Genomic DNA, 17251 nt, shown 5'->3' with positions numbered 1-17251 from the left:
TAAAAATGATGCACATGTAATCATTTGAGCCTCAGAATTTTTTTTTTAAGCCAATTATGATCATGAACCTTTGAAGGACAGTCATCAGAGATTCAGAATGACCATTCCTGCCCCAAGGTCCATTTTTACAGCAAATGGCTGAGACATTCATTAAATCATCATCCTCTCCATCTGACTTGTTTCGCATAATCTTATTTATCCATTCTGATTTTCATTGTCCTGCTCTCACTCTTCGATGTTCTCACACTTTTCTTTCACCTCAATATTTTTCTCTAAACTCCCGAATGCATATATATTAAGTTCCAGACGATCATAGTACCGACTTAACGGTAACATCTGGACGTCTGTTTACTATTCACTAAGACACTAACAATCCTGAATTAAAACAGCTCTAATCATTCAAATGGAAGTTTCTCTCATGTAATTATGAAGATGGCAAGTGATTACAATGCCAATGTATTCACTAATGGAATTTACAATCTAAGGAACGATGCATTTATGATGTCATCAATTCCAAAAACCATGCTGGTGGAACCTCCATAAGATTTGGCTGTGACAGGATTATTTCAAAATTGAGGTTGGAGGCCAAATTACCACCACAAGAAAATTTTGAGACAAATAGCACTTGTACAGTACATACAGGATTAGCATTCATTGCTAAATATAATGGCATCAGAACCCTTCATTTAGAATAACTTCGCAATCATGATGACTTTCTCAACATTGGATCAGCTGTCATTCCAACATTCTCAGTTATCTTGGACGCGTTAGTTTACCACCACCAAGGATGCGATACAAGGATGTTCTGTACATCAACCTGCAATGAAGAAACAAGTTAGTTTTATAACTGCATAAAACAAGTTAGTTTACCACCACCAAGAAAGTGCTATAGATGCCCTGAAATTTTTTTCATGAAGATTCCATTATAGTCACACTCATGCAAGCAAAAAGTTGGAGCTTTCAAGCATATACTGGCAACTGTAACTCATGCATAAACGATTCAAGTTTGAAGATTTGTGCCAGGCAGTGCACAAGTAGAAATCTATACATAAAGGACAATAAATATACAAATGGCTCTAGTTAAACACTATCTACTGTTCCACTTGTTGATCAAAATTTATTTTCTTTTTTATCATCAAATTTCCTCCTTATCCAAGAGGTGTCTAATGATCATGACTTCAGTATTACAGAAGCCAATGCTTCAAATAGATGGTAATGCATGACAAAGATTATATTCATTGTTAAACCTTCAGCATGATGGCTAACAGGAACTACTAGTATGATAAAAGACACTGTTTTATCCACACAAGCACTATGGAGTTACATGTACAACCAGTCCATCTTCGAAAAGAACCTATTTAATTTCTCAGCTAACCAAATATGGACTGAGAAACTTCAATCCATGGATTACCTCAACAGGAGAGTTCCCAGATTGCCTCCTCTCACTTGATGCCGCTTGAAAGAATTAAGGGAATCCACACTTGATGCCTAATCAAAGTCCTCCATGGTAGAAACATCAGAATCTTCATCATCTTCCAACTCAAGGTCTCCATCTTCATCAGCATCACTTTCATCAACATCAGAAACCTCCATTGAAGCTTCACCTTCACCCTGCATTATGTTTAAACAATACAATTCAGACAGGGTATGATCCTTCAAACAACAGAGGCCAATAGTGGATTCCCCATGCAAATACAAAACATTTCACGACATCCGAAATAGAGTAACTCACATGAGCGAACTCAGAGAAATGGTCAGACAGGGTATGATCCTTCAAATTCGAGACTCCAATGCTTTCCTTCTCTTTGGAATCACCCTATAAGCAGTCAAATGCGACATACACTCAGCTAATTTGAAATGAACAAAAGAAAAATATAGAAGATTACCAACAAAATCCAAACAAAGGTGAGTGCGTTTAGCAGCTCTAGCTGTTTTCATGAATTTGAATATGAAATCACAACTTACAATTTCTCCTTTTATCTGCTCTATATTGTTCTCTACTTCACGAATATGCTGACTAAGGGCCTGTTGAACAGTGTTAGACAAAGTCAGAAAAAGTGTATTAATCATTCAGATGCAACTAGTACCTGACAATCTACATCATGAGAATAATTTGGTAAAATCAACACAAAAAAAAAAGAAATAGAAACATAAAGAGGAAGAAAAACCTCGTAGCGTTGCAAAGCCACTCTCCGTTTCAGAGCTTTTGCCTTTGTCAAAAGATTTCTAGGCCTTAGGCTAATGGGTCGTCGATAATTCTTTCCACGATAGAATATAAGAACATAACCTTTTGGGACTCTTTCTATTGCCACTAGTATGCCGCCACTTTCATATTCCAATAGCCTTGCTGTTTCTTCGACAAAAGCAAGTTCCTTTTCTTTCGATAACAACTTTACTAGTTCTCTATGTTTCCAATGGAGATGCATGTTCTCAATAACACCATCAAAGACACCACGAATGCCTAGGAGAGACCATAATCAGATTGTGCATTTTCCATTTTCATTTTGCATTGGAAGAAAATTAGTTGAGTTAATTAGATGAGGATGAAAACTCACCAATCGGCAGGTATGCCTTCATTCTTAAACCAACCCTACGAAACATAACCCGTTCCTCATCTGTAATCGTTTCCTGGTCATCATCTGGATCAGCTGGAATCCAGGATGACACCATCTTAGCTAATAATCTCTCTGCTTTGAGCTTCTTGGCTTGGGCCTGTGGACACATGCAAGAACCTTTATCAATAGATACAGAAAGCCACTAACGTGCTAAACTAACTTCAAAGAATCTAGGAGCTAATGATTGCAATAAACAGTCAGCAACAATACAAATCCCTGAACAGCAATCAAGAACAAAATTCAAGAGTCCAGTAGCACCCATACTTCAGTCACCTTATTCCAAAATGTAGCAAGTGCTGTCTTTCTTATTTGGGTCCAAGCCCCATTTGAATTGGAAATCAACTTTTCTGTAATGACCTTCTACTATAGCAGTTTCCCATTTCCTTGATCTAACATGATCTAAGACACGGATGTCCCATTAAAAATTGATAATTGAAGACAGAGACAGATACATGCATTCTCAAAAAAATGCCATATTTGAAAGGCACACTTACAATGGCTAATTTATGTTCCAGTCGCTTGACTACCCTGGCTGTCTTTGCTCTGGATGCTTCCTCTATCATCGTCTCACGGTCTTGACTAGATATTTCTCTTCCCCATCTGGCTTGAGCCTCATAAAACTCTGCCAAAGTACCAGCAAGTGGTTCTCCACCTTGACCCACTGGTGCTGTATTGCTTGGTCCAATCTTAGCTTCCTCTTCAACAGTTTGTGATTGTTTTGTCATCTCCTGTCTTTCTGCTAAAGCAGTAGCTACACTTGGGGGCAGGAAATCTTTACCCCTATACATGACTATGAAATATTTGTTTCTGAGCAGCAAAGCCCCTCCAGTTAAACTCTGCAAACCAGTTCAACAGTCAATATACCCCAAAATTTTCACGTTGACCATCTCCAAAGAAGTACCCATTTTTTTTTGACCTTCCCAATCAATTATACATGTATGGCACGCTGATCACTAAACCATTTTTTCCATAGTTAAAAATTAAATCGAACCACGAAGCAGTTCCAGTGGTGTACTATACTAACATGAAGAAAATGAGGTAGTAATTTTCTATAAACTGTCCTTCCCCTGTTCAATATAGTACAAGTTTTAGCTAAGTTAGTTTCACCCATCTTGGATAGTGTTTCTTTACCCTTTTTACACCGAGTTATACGAGGTGCTCAGGAAAAGAGAAAGGCAAGGAACACAAAAGAAAAGACACGAAATTACTAAACAAGCTAAAAAGTTTGTGTCATACCTTCAACTCATCAGCCATCAATTTGTTGTTAGTATTTTGTATTCCACGCTTCACAGCAATTTTCACAATTAAACTTTTTTCCCAGAGCTTGATTATTGCAGCTGCTAAACCTTGATGATTTCTATTCCTCCCTAATAAATACAATGGAAGATAATCAATAAAATAAAAAAATCTATATTCTACACTACAGAAAAAAGTGATTTAAGGTGCTTATCTTTACCAAGAGCAAAATGACAAGGAAGTGATTTAGCAAGTTTTCGTAAATTAGTCATTTCTGCATTGGTTAGATGTGATCTCATTCCAACAGGGATAAGCCGGAAAGGCGTTTTATAACCAGGAATTGTCTGAGGAAGTAAATCAGCATCAACAGGATGTACTCCTGTTCCCCACCAATCTTCAAACCGTGGACCTAAACCATCTAGCAGACTATTGTATTCAATTTCCTCTTCCGTCATGCTTTCAACACCATTAGTGACAGCTGGGTTTGACTTTTCCAGAACAGGATAGACAACGCCATTCTTTGTGGCTAGTGAAGTACCAGAAGGGGAAACATTTGGGACAAAAGGAGTTTCACCTTCTCCCCCCTCAGATTGGGATCGTGATAAAGGCCCCTCATAATTAGTCCCTCTGTAGACCACCATCACACTTCCTGACCTCCATATAACTAGTCCCCTGGTTCGACGCTGCATTAAAAACAACAACATTAGCACCAAATTAGCAGTTCTTTCCAAAAGAACTCTTTGCTTCTGTATCTAAGCTACAGAACAGTGTGCTGATTCCTGATATTGTCTGCTCTCTTAAGGAAGAAGCATCATAAACAAACAACATATTATCAGCATGGAACTAAGGAAGTAATGAACAAATGTTGGTGTGCTAAATTATACGAGCTGGAGTCCTGCAAAGAAGGAATATAGCTACTGATATCTGGTCCTTATCTCAGAGGCGAATTCCATCTTGAAAGTCCAATCAACAATCTGGAACTTGGTATCCAACTCTATGAGATCTTTACTTTTAACTTTTTGATAATGAATATTGTAGTTCAAAATCCAAGACCTTTCACAGGCTAATTGTCCATACACTATCTCTTTTTGTTTTACTAATCTATTTCCCTTATAAGTTGTTTTACTAATCTCTTTTTGGTAATGAATATTGTAGTTCAAAATCCAAGACCTTTCACAGGCTAATTGTCCATACACTATCTCTTTTTGTTTTACTAATCTATTTCCCTTATAAGTTTTTTTTTTTTTCCTGAAACGATAGAAAACCTTATAAGTTGTTGGATAGTCATTTTTTAAATCCCGAATAGCTGCCAGTACATCAATAACTTGCAATAATTGCCTTTTAGATTGAAAAGCTAAAAAAAAAAAAATCACACAAGTTTGACACGGTGAGTGAGCAAAATTAGTTTGCTACGTACTTATTATTATGAGCATTCACTTTCCAATGAGCACTAATACGTACATATGTACCTATGTGCGTATATGTTGTAGGTATGTTCTTAGACATACTGGCTACCAAAAATTCTTTGGCTGTTGATGAGCTATAATTAAGTATATCTAATAAAAGTGAAGATAACCGGAAAAAATTGAACATAAGACCACCTAGTATTTTATTTTGGTACTTCAGACAAGCTCCCAGTTTGTTTTGGTAAAAGATTAGCATCAATGTCCAGTTTACAGTCAGTTCCTCTTCATCAACTTGCAAAACTCCCTTCCTAGAACTTAACCAGAACAGGATCCTTAAGCTTTCCTATATGACTGATAGTCTTAGATCCCAAGCATTTATCTCTATTATCTTCCTTACTTGTGTTCAACCCTACTTCTGCAAGTTCAGTGCATTTCCTTACCCATTCCAATCTCCAATTGATGCCCTAGGCTTAACCCTTGCTCCATTCTTTCCATCAATACCCACTTTTAAAAAATCCCTGTTCTTACAAGATAGTGCTATTTATACATCAAGACCTTTGTCTCAGATCTTATACTTCCATATTCATTCTCTCCATGCATCAGGAAGGTTAACTAGCTGGCCTATTATTGTCTCTCAACTTAAAATTGGTTTAGCTAGTTCACAGATAAACACATTCTAGTATCATCCGCATTGACCACAACTACTGGTTAAATTCTTAGACCTCTTTGAGTCATCCATACCCTACGCCAAACCAAGTACGATAAACTTAATCACAAATACAAATCTCAACTCATTCTAATGTAGCCTACATCAGACAACTTCAATTAATTTAACCAAAGCAACAAACTTGGGAACAACAATTCTAACATTTATTAAATTCACATCAATAATTAAACACAAAACTTATTTGACATTATTCCAAGAGTTGGCGTTACGCCATACAAACCTCAACAATCTCATGAGCCGTCTTCATATCATGAGCTAAAGACTCATGAAACTTCAACCTAACAAGCTCATTCTTCCTCCATTTATCGTGAATCTTCTCCAACACTTCCCCTGTTACCCCTGCCTTAGCCACATTTATCCTTTCCCTCAATGTCATCCCCATTCTCCTCAACCTCCTCAGCTCCCCATCTTCAATAGTCAACTCAGCCAAAGTCGGCGCCTTTGGCGTCCTCCTCTTCCCCAAAACCCCCTCCTCTGCCTGCGCCGCTGCCGCCAACTCCTCCTTTTCCCACGGCAATAATGTCGAATCTGCGTCCTCCCCATCTTCAACCAACATCATGTCTGGCCTGACCCAATCCCTCTTCAACAAATCCCCCAACTTTTCCTCCCCATTTACCCGTCCCACATCATCAACCCGACCCGGAACTAAGGCCGACCCGGGTTCCTCAATGCCATCCTCCTCTTCGTCATCATCCGTACCCAACCCGAGGTTCCTCAACCGGAGCACAATCCTGTCGATTGCAGATGTCACGGGTCGACCCGGTTCGCCAGTGACCCGGGAGTCCTGGATTTCGGGTTGGAGGGTTTTGGGGTTTTTGTAATGAACAGGAGGAAGTAGGTTGGAGGAGGGCCATTGATTCAACCAAGAAGAAGAATGTTTGGTGGTGGGTCTCGCAGTATCCGGGTTTTGAAAAGGCTTTTTGGGAATTCTGGCGGCGGAGGTGGTAGCGGGGGCAGTTGGCCGGAGAGAAGAGGAAAAGGGTTTAAGGAAATAGAGAGAGAAAGAGGGTTTCCTAGAAGTGGAGGAGAAGAAGTGGGGTGGCAGTGGCAGTGGCATTTCTGAGAATTTCGCAGTTGACATGGCCATTTATGAACCAAATTCAGCTTCTTCGGGCAGCATAGCAATGAAGTTCTGAAAGTGAAGAAAGCAGGATTGTTTTGTTTTATTTTATGTGAAGCTCGGAGAAGATGAGGTTTTAGGGAGGAAGACGATGAGAAGGGAGTTTTGGCTATGGTGAGACGAAGGTTGTGATAGACTGATAGTGTGATTTTTGGATTTTTTTTTTTTTTTCAGATATTTTGCTTGCTTGCGTGGCACTGGCAGTTTGTACACGTCGGACCAGAATCATTAGATTTAATCGGCTTTGAAGTAAAGAATTTTTTGCACGTGTAAAACTAGAAAGAAAAAGAATTTTGAAGTGATGTTTTATGTGCTTGATTTCTTTCTAAAATATGCCAAACCCAAGAAAAAAAATTTAGAATTGATACTATACAAGAGTAATAGCCTTAATAAAGAAAATGCGACTTTTTAAATATGTTCTGGTGCTATTCTGTGACATGCATTTTTCGGAAAAAGCTATCTTCCAAGCTCTTCATAAATTTGTAATATGCATACATGTTTTTGTATCAGTTCTTTGGAATATTGAAGCCTGAGAAGTGTGATCTGCAGATCTTTCAGGAATTATAACAGTATATTGTTTTGCTTTATGAAAGATTGAAAGTGAATTCATAACAAACCAGCAGTGCACTTGATCTAAGAAGAAAAGTTAGTATACATCAGGGGGAAAAAAATGAAGTTCTGGGGTGGATCTAAGGCCATATTTTCATTGCAGGGCAAAATAAGCATTTCTCAGTCATACATACATGTGGTAAAACAATATACAGATTGAAAAAATTTTCTTAGGACCCTATACTTAGCATTAGCAACTACGGGTTTCCTGTGATTCTAACTACATTGCTAAAGTTAACATCAGCGTCAAGGAATTGTGGCTCTTCTAATCAAGGGAGCTGGGGAATTTAAGACTTCCTGACCAAGTTCATTTATCTTGTTCAGGAGAAGCATTTGCTCCATCTCAACCTGGGAAATGTACTCTTCTTGAGCATCATGCAGTGTTTCCAGCTCACTCAGTGATGCTGAAAGTCCTTCAAGATTGCCATCCTCTATCAAAGACTGAAACTTGATCATATTTTGCTTCATCTGATAAAAGAATTGCATCAGTACATGCAAGATTCAGAGTGCGTATAAGGCGAATTATCTGGAACATGGAAGAGAAATGGAATGTAAGAGAAGCGTTAGAGATGCGTGAGGTTCTCACCTGTTTAGAAGTTCGCTTGCGTGCTTGAATTGAAAACGACTCAGAGTCTGGTGGCTTCTTGTCTAATTCTGGAACTCGTCTAGTTACTTGAATATGGATCTCACCATTTTTTACATTCTGTAGTGGTATCCATTTTTCGGACATCTGATTTGGAGGTAATCTCTTGTATTCTACAACGCAGTCACCTATGCTTGATGTAGGCAGCAGAGCATTGTGGTCCTTGACGTGCAACTCAAGTGGACTACCATCATCAGGAAATTCAAAGGTCTGATGCCATTGCGGATTTAGAGTTTTATACACAACCTGCAATCAAAAGCAGAACAAAGCAAGTTCAACAATGCGGAAATATAAAACAGTATATAATACTAGTATTTTTGGAGTCAAATATTAATGCGATTGGTATGTCCACCTCAGGACTATAACATATAATAGATTCAGTAGTTTTTGCAACCAATCTAAAAATTGGGGAATGGGACAAGGATCTGAAAACCTTTCTTACTGCCGTAAGTGTAGAAGACAGTTGTGAGTACATTGCAGTACATACAACATAGTCGTGCGGTGTTGGAAACCACTAATGTCAGCAATTTATAATCATAGAGCCAAAGAGAAACCACATATTGGTAATAAAGAGCTAGACTAACAAGAAAAGCAATTTTGCAAATAACACATTTTCTAACCTTAGTCCTCCTCTTCAAGTTTCCATAGTGTACTCTCACATATGGATCACTTGTTCCTCTCAGATCAGCAGCAAAGAGATCTCTTCCTTCAATAAGAACAAGCTCAACCAATCCATTGTCTGTAGATCTGTGCAATCCCTGGTAAAACACAAAAAGTGGTTGAAAAGTTAGGAAACATACGAGTTGAAGTCATGCAATTGCAACTGAGAATATAGTGAAGTCAATGACATTGCAACCAGAGATGTATAATCACATAAATGCTCTAAAAATGCACATCTACAAAGATTTGCATTGTAGAAGCATTTTACTAGCAACAGAGCATTATTCCAAAATCTGGCCTAGATGTTGACATTTTAAGAGCATTGTACATCTACAAAAAATATGCATGGCACACAGTAATCCTCCTAAATAAAACAGAGTCCCATGGTTGTCTTGCTTCAAAAATAAAAATCTGACAATTGGAAACATGAACAAGCTGAAATTTTAATTTGGCACACCTTTGATCCTTCATTATCCTCAACTCTCACTGCTTCTATATGAAGATGCAGCTCTCCGGAATTCACTTTTTCAAGAGGGATCCAAACATCCCTTGCTGATCCCTCAACAAGGCCTTCCATATTTACTCGAGCACCACCTATGCTTTCTTCTCTGAATGTTTCTTCATTATAGCATTTTATTTTGAGATATTCACCATCTCCTATTTCATCAAATTCAAACTTCTGATTCCAAGTAGGATCTGAAGTATGTGGGACAGTTCTAGTTCTTCGAATTGCCTGAAAAGAAGATTTATCACCATCACAATTCTAGTATCAGTAGTCTACATTAGTGGATGTTAACATCATGTGCCTCGCATAGTGCAATGATCAAATTTGCTTTTTAATCAATCAATGATATAGTATTTTCTTCAAGAAAGGGATCACAATTTTATTAAAATACAGAGAGTAACTGAGTCCAACAAGGGTTAGAAGGGCTTGATTAAGGAACAGAGAAAAGGATTGTACCTTCCCGTACTGCAATTTAACAAAAGGGTCTGACTTCCCAAGTCTGTCTTTCACAACAAGGTTTTTTCCTTCTGTAACAGTTACATAAATTTTTCTTCCGGTTGTTGGAAGAAATTTTGATGACCCATTGAGTGCTTGCCTTGAGCCAATCCTTGAACCATTCATGCTATGTGAACCATCAGAAAAATGCCATTCTTTCAAGACAAGTTTCACTTTCAACTGCAGATGTCATTCCAAGCAAAAAAGTAGCTCTGTCAGTTCATGCTCTTATTGAGGAAAATCTTAACAAGAATTATATCTTGTGCATGCTTGATGAGCTAAAAGAATGAAACCTTTAGGCATGTCCAGTATTTTAAATAAGATATTTCATATGATGTTAGTACAATAGGAGGAAAAAAAACAACTTAAATAAGTGAAAACTGCAACATATGAGATTGACATTGTACTGTATATTCATCACATTCAGAATTGTTTGACAATGATTGGAAGAATTTAAACTTCGTGGAAGGATGACCCAAACTTTCACATTACCAAAAGCGTCTCGTCTTTATCTTTAATTCCTGATGTATATCCTGTTTATTCAAGCTATCTTTAATTGGTTGCTGATGTATTTCCTCTCATATTTATCTTTAATTGATTGATGTGAAACTGAAGCTTTCAAGGAGAGACCAGAGCACATATTTGCAGTTTGGAAAGAGAAAGAAGAAGAGGAGGAGGAGGAGGGGGGGGGGAGTACATAGACACAGAGCAGGAGGATGAAATAGCCAACATCCTCCTATCAACCCTTCCCACCCTCCCCTCAACCCTGACCAACCAGGATCAAAACTAAAAATAACAAGAAAAAGCTCGAGAACAAAGGCATGGTGTCTCAGGCATCTAATTGAGTGAGTTCCACTTTATGTGCCAAGGCAGTTGAAAAATGATATCACTACATCTCTTAGTAATTATGCTTTAAGAATTTGTCAAAATAAAAAATGGATCAATTCTGTTCTTCTGTGCTAATGTGCACTTTTGTATAGCTCATTGAACCTTTGTCCAGATATTGTATACATTTGACACTATCAATACAATTATTGTTTCAAGAAAAAAAAATGGAAAGGCAGGTGAACACGAATTGAGGACCTTCACTCACTAATATAGCTTTATCTCAGAGGAATAAGCTAAGACATGCATATTTTGTGAATATAGTGGAACGCATAAATTAACATTACTCAAAACATCCCCAGCACGCAAGAAAGCTCATAGACGTTCATACCTCTCCAGAATTTATTCCCTCAAAAGGAACAGTCATCTCGACTTCTTTTCCACAAATCTCCGCACGCTTCGCTATCACGGTGGAGTCCGCACCAGTTGCCCAGAATATTGTTGAGTCATCCGCAACATATCTTATCTATGTTCGTGGAAATAGATTAGACACTTCATTAACATGGAATTGATGTGAAGATTAAAATAAAGAATTCTCTTTCTCTTTTTTTTTTTTGGGTGGTAATTCATGATGTAATTTTTCATGTTGTTCCATTAATGGATTGCAAACAGAAACACAATGGTGAATTTTTGTTATATGCTGCCTTTGGAGACTAGAAAATCCATGCATTTTGAGAAAAAATTTTCACTATTCAGAAAATTATTTTTTTAAAAAAAAAAGTATCTGGATGGAAGAATAAAGCCTTGTCCACAGCTGGAAAAACAAGTTGGATAAAACAAGTCTTACAATTACCAAATAATGCTTCTTCATTGGTTAATATAGCATGCAATCCCAGCACATGAAACCCATCAAACCCATGCATTTGAAAGATAAAATGATTTCTATAAGTTGGAAGAAAGAATAACAAATTAAGTGTACCTTGACTTCACGGCTTGTTAGGAAGTCATACTTTACACTACCCGGAGTGCACTCATAAAGATTGAACCTAACAACTCCTGAGTTGTCATGTAGAACCATATTAAATGTTGAATCCCAGCTGGGACTAGATCCTCGTCGCTCATTTGTTTTCCTGGTCAACTCTTCAAGTTCAACCTCCACAAAGGTCCTCAAATCTTTGTCATCAAGGTGATCTTCCTTATGTCCATTTACCACTGAGCTCTGTTGTCTTTTTGTGGGGCTTCCCTTCAAGTTATTCCTAGAAAGTTTGCTAGCAGAAATCACTGTAACATACAGTACACCGCCTACAGCTTTCTTATACAAGTCTACCGCTGGCAAAGCAAGACAGTTACGACGAGGTTCAACCATCCTTTTACTTATTGTGTCAGAAACAAGTTTAACCTGTTACAAAATACACAGAGCTCACTAAGACATTTTCTTGTCTTGACTGCTTTTTTTACAAAGCTAAAATATTCTTGTTCAAGCAGCCAATATTCAACTATGAATGTAAAGTATATGAAACTAAGAAATTAGAACTTCAAGTTCAATTTTTTGAGCGTTCTTTAAAGCAATTTGAAAAATCTATTCAATGCATTATCATACCAGCCATGAAGAGACACCCGGAAGTTCTGTTCCAGGTAGAGATTGGCTTCCACCACTTCCAAAAGCGACATCTAGTCTCACCTCTGGAGTAGACATAAATGAGTATAAAAGTGCTCTTCCATCCAGGATCGGCATTAAAAGCATCTGTAGATGTAAATTTAGCAAAGAGACTTTAGATGTCAACAAAGGCAATAATTGAATAACTAAATTACAATGTGAAATCTAGACTCCAAGACCTCCTCCATGTAGCTAAAAGTCCCACATATATAAGTGATGAAGTCTGAGAAATAACTTCATGCTCATCCTATACTTTTGTAACAAAAGCATTCCATTGAATATATGGTGTTTTTTTTTTTTGGAGAGTAGTGGGAGGGGGGGTTGGTGAGGGCGTGCGAGAGAAGAGGTGCAGACATCAGACTTTTGGGTTAGTTAGTTATCTAGGCTTTAATCAGTGAAGCTCAAATCTGGAGCTTTGGATTGAGAAACACTTCCCCAAGGGAAAAACCATCCCAAAAGCTGTTATTTTGCCAAAACTCCTTGTTTTTCTTCTAGAGATTCAACTTAAAATTAGCCGTTCAAGATTCATTACAAAAATGAGGACGTAGTATAGTGCATACATCACCCTTGATGTGCATGTTATTGATAACAATTCGTGCAGTTCCCATGAGTGGTTTTGCCAACTTAACGGACAACATAATGCTCATGTCTGTAGCATCCCAGTTGAAACCGAAACGCAGAATTCTCTGTAAACATAAGCAGGCATCAGCAAACAATTCATCTAATCCTAAATAAAATTAATGAGGAAACACTTATGATTAGCCTTACAAGCAAAATAAAGGATATATATTTCAACGCTTGAAAAGCTCAAGTAAGATATAGATACACTATAGCTAAATAGCAGAAATGACACAACATGAACTGTATCAAAACTCTCAAGAAATCTTTATAGCTTCCTTATCTTTATCCTTCGGACATCAGCAGCCACAACTAGTCTAGTCATAACATATCAACATGTTTAATAGCAAGGAAAAGTATCTATATTTATTGAATTATATCCCTGAATTTTGAGAAGCTTTTATCAGGGTGCTATAGTTGGAAATTTTATTCAGCTTTTGCAAAGTTCTCCTAATACCAACCAAATACACATTTGCTTAGTAGCCCTCTCTTTTCTCCCCCCAACATCATGCGTTTCCTCATTCCATATGTCAACAATTAGCAGCGTTAACACATTTTGACATAGATTTTTCATAGAAAACAAAAGCTACAATTCAGATTGGCAAATCCGCCATTCCAAGAATTACTAAAGTTTGATAACTAAGAATTGAATATGGTAAAAGTTTGACATCTAAGCAAGAAAAGCACACCTGATCACCTGAAGTTGACCAACTAGCCCCATGAATACCTAAGATAGGTGGGTGTGAACCTAACGAAAATTCCTGCAATTCAATCTTTTCCTGAAAAAGGACAGCAGTTTTAGCAGTAACATCTTTAGACTCTGCATGGATGCAAATTCTGTCACATGATGGAAAAGTGAAGATACTTACAATCAGGCTTGGCTTTCTATGCTTTAAACGTCTCTGCACGTTAACAAGTACAAATGAATTTAGATAATTATTCTATGATGTGAATGCCAACCACAAGAAGAACTAACCAATCAAGCAATTCATCAGGAGAAGCTTTATTTGCCGCATTTCTCACTAAAACAATGACCTATAGCATAAAAGATGAAAGTTGACCAAAAACTCTACAAAAATGCAAATTATTCCACCAAGAAGATTCCAATGGTTAGTGCTATTGGTATTACAACGGGAAAAAAATGCTTGACACCAATTTTACAACTTTTGTTACATCATGCAACATCATGCAAGTTCATGCATCTTGCATCTTCAAAAATAAAAGAAAATAAAAAATAATAAAAAATTTCGGCTCTGTTTGGATCCCCTGTTTTTGGAGTGTTTTTCAAAAACTAGTTTTTCAAATACAATAAAAATTACCTTCAGAGAGAGGGAGAGAGAGGAGAACTCACCTCGACAATAGAAGCGAACCTTAAGGAGAGCTTAGGCCCAATATAGTTGGGCCAAACTTCTGTTAACAGCACGTTGAGCCACTCACAGTGCTCCAAAGGTGTTGTTGACTGTACAGAAATATGAAAAATCAAGTCTGCGGTTAGTTGCCTATTTGACATGCAGATCTACATAAGAAAATGAAAAAGAAAATTACCGAGGTCTGTAGTATCAGTTGCTTCCATTTTGTGTTCAAGTCTTCTGTGAGAATACGACGTTGATAACTCCCATACTGCAAATTGGGAAGGTTGACAACTCATGTTACAGCCATGTATTTCCTACATCAATATTCTATCTTGCAATTAAAGCTATGCTGTAAATGCTGAATCAAGTAACAAAGAGAAAGTGTCAGCCCACTGGAATGTGAAGTTGTGTTGCCAATCCCTGACAGACCGCCCCCGACCCCACCCCCAAAACAGCTCGTGCTTCTGTTCATTCATACACGGAGCAAGTGTACTATAAGAAGCAAGGCAGAGAAAAAAAAAAAAAAAGGAAAGAACTTTCATCCAGGGATGCTGAAGCCAATAATAACTGACATGCTTCCACCATTTATATTAGGAAACAAGGAGAGAATCTACCTAAAGATTATGGCCCAAATTTTCCTTGGAAAATGTTAACATCTTCTGTTATGCGCAATTAGTTAAAGATATGTGATTAGTTATGCTATGATATTGAGAAAGCCTATATCCAGTTCAACCTACGTTACAGTCATTTTCTCATTTGAGATAAAATCTTAAAAATTTATTCAACAATTTGTCACCAGCCACACCTTTTTCTGTTTAATAATTTTCTTCACAGTAACTGACGCTCATAAAAACTTTAGGCCACAAACCTAGATCTTGGAAGCCTCAAGACAATCTTATCATGGTTACAATGATCTCTAAAGTCCTTAATTTCAAATTTAGAAGGGCATCCCATTGCAGGGATGGATAAATTGAACAGAATTCTGGTGGACGTCCACTGTTAATAACTTTTAGAAGTTTCAGATTGTAGAAATTAAGAAGAAAAGCACGAACAATCCACTTTGCGGACAAAAAGCTGCAAGCAATTTAAAGAGAAAAGGTGCTTGTGTGGATGTTGTACAAACAAAAACGCACAAAACCATGACATAAAGACATCGACCAACTAAAATAAAAATAAAGAACAATGAAAGCCAACTAACAAAGCAAATACTAGCGTGACACTCGAAAGCAGCGATTCTTGAGTTAAGTCTTCATCACTTGCTGAATGCCTGGCTCCCTATTACTTTTCTGTTAAGAAAATTTTTAAATCATTACTTATTTGATAGATGATTTGAGAATTAGAGAACCTACAACCTCTGAAATTTGATATAAAAAAAATAGCAATCAGGCAACCAAAATGAAAAGTAGTAGTGGAAAACACGGTATTCAGTGAATAATATAGAAAAAAAAAATCTGGTTTAAGAAAACCAAAACTTTATTTCACTAAGCACAGGTGAAAGATCCAGAACAGAGACAGAGAAAATCTCAGAAGCCAATTAAGTCCAAATGATCAAGCACATTCAACCTTATAGTTTCAAGATTTTGCACAACCATTTAGACAAAGAAAACAAGAGTAACTCAAGGATTGAAGTATGAAGAAGACATCATAATTCACCAAACTCAGAAAAATAAAATGGTATAAGAAGCTACCTGAATAGTAGCCCAGACTGCAACGGCCAAAGGAACCCAATTTGAGAGAGAGAAAAACCACTTCTCAATACCCCAAAGTACAAACAACAGGGGAACTACGAGAGGCAAAAGAGGCTTATCCACTAACAGCTGGTTAAAGAACTCTGTGGCTTCATTAATAGCAGAAGTTCTATTCTTTCTTGAACCCATCGGAAATCCAAATGTACTAATCAAAACTACTCAATCAGTCCCAGTTCCCAAAATTCAATTTTTATCAGCAATCAGCTCCAACTTGACTTTCCTGGCTTGCCACCCCTGAGATTTCCCGGAAAAAATTTGAACACTCGTATAATATGTCAGAAACCAAAATCAAGAAAATCCCAGAACTTTATCTGAGAAAGTAGAGAATCCCAGAACTTAATTTTTTTTGTTCTGACAATTTCTTGAAAGATAGAGTACAGAACGAATGATCATTGAGAGGCTGATAGAGTTAAATGAGCTAAATTGGAATTCAAAAGGACTGACTACTGATTCAGTTTTGGCAGGTGCAGAGAAAGAGAGAGGGGAAAAGTCTTAGTCAACGGAAACGCCTTTGGAAGTTTCAGTTAACTGCTGCTGTTTGTTATTACGGCGTAATTATGTTAAGTACGACATGAGGCGTACTTATTTTTTGCAGATTTTGGAAAGCTTTTTTGTTTGAATAGGGTATTATTTGAAATATTATTTGGAATAATTACTGTAGCACTTTTTGTGATGTGATGTATGTGAGATAAAAAGGTAGTTGGAAATATAAAAAAGTGGGTTAGAAAATGTGTTTATGATGCAAGCGAAATATTATTTGGGATAAGTTTTGTATCCAAACACTCCCGAATCATTACAATGATGTGGTCCTAAGTTAATTCTCCTAATGGTGGATTTAGAACGGTGATATCAGACTTTGGAGTTTGGAAAGGTCAATATTACTAACTTTCTTCTGAACCCCTGATTCTCCAACAATATTCAAGAAGGAGCACTTGACTTTGCAAAATTCTAAGAGATTGTTTGGATTGCATTTTTTTTTTTTTTGGAAAGAGTTTTTGTATAAAACTTGCTGTAGGATTTTCTGAGATATATAAT

General features: G+C 37.2%; 2 protein-coding genes across 2 annotated transcripts; both read right to left on the bottom strand.

Moving 5' to 3' along the window:
* Positions 1-392: 392 nt before the first annotated feature.
* Positions 393-7217, bottom strand: LOC113768320 (CRM-domain containing factor CFM3, chloroplastic/mitochondrial). The gene is made up of 10 exons (XM_027312622.1): positions 6205-7217; positions 4072-4534; positions 3852-3982; positions 3110-3451; positions 2556-2712; positions 2169-2461; positions 1966-2025; positions 1733-1816; positions 1412-1611; positions 393-817 (listed from the first exon to the last, which is right to left on the bottom strand). Exons 1-9 carry the CDS (start codon positions 7069-7071, stop codon positions 1489-1491), a joined length of 2520 nt encoding a protein of 839 aa, XP_027168423.1. The 5' UTR covers positions 7072-7217; the 3' UTR covers positions 393-817; positions 1412-1488.
* Positions 7218-7770: 553 nt separating this feature from the next.
* On the bottom strand, positions 7771-16699 carry LOC113768744 (synaptotagmin-5). Its single transcript, XM_027313208.1, has 14 exons — positions 16157-16699; positions 14662-14736; positions 14468-14575; positions 13986-14018; positions 13806-13895; positions 13059-13184; positions 12442-12585; positions 11821-12240; positions 11233-11367; positions 9978-10196; positions 9474-9749; positions 8977-9114; positions 8300-8602; positions 7771-8181 (listed from the first exon to the last, which is right to left on the bottom strand). The coding sequence occupies exons 1-14, from the start codon at positions 16343-16345 to the stop codon at positions 7960-7962; spliced, it is 2478 nt and encodes an 825-aa protein (XP_027169009.1). The 5' UTR covers positions 16346-16699; the 3' UTR covers positions 7771-7959.
* Between the last annotated feature and the right edge of the window lie 552 nt (positions 16700-17251).

This window comes from Coffea eugenioides, chromosome 4, assembly GCF_003713205.1.
Source record: "Coffea eugenioides isolate CCC68of chromosome 4, Ceug_1.0, whole genome shotgun sequence".
Classification (NCBI taxonomy): Eukaryota; Viridiplantae; Streptophyta; class Magnoliopsida; order Gentianales; family Rubiaceae; genus Coffea; species Coffea eugenioides.
This window is presented reverse-complemented; position numbering and strand designations above follow the sequence as displayed.

Excerpts from the sequence above, each read along its gene's own strand:
- LOC113768320 (XM_027312622.1), bottom strand. The coding sequence starts at position 7,071 with ATGGCCATGTCAACTGCGAAATTCTCAGAAATGCCACTGCCACTGCCA. Across the intron at positions 3,452-3,851 it reads TGATGGCTGATGAGTTGAAG|AGTTTAACTGGAGGGGCTTT; the intron begins GTATGACACAAA and ends ACTGGTTTGCAG. Across the intron at positions 2,026-2,168 it reads TGGCTTTGCAACGCTACGAG|GCCCTTAGTCAGCATATTCG; the intron begins GTTTTTCTTCCT and ends ACTGTTCAACAG.
- LOC113768744 (XM_027313208.1), bottom strand. The coding sequence starts at position 16,345 with ATGGGTTCAAGAAAGAATAGAACTTCTGCTATTAATGAAGCCACAGAG. Across the intron at positions 14,576-14,661 it reads AACTGATACTACAGACCTCG|TCAACAACACCTTTGGAGCA; the intron begins GTAATTTTCTTT and ends ATTTCTGTACAG. Across the intron at positions 9,115-9,473 it reads AGGATAATGAAGGATCAAAG|GGATTGCACAGATCTACAGA; the intron begins GTGTGCCAAATT and ends GTGTTTTACCAG.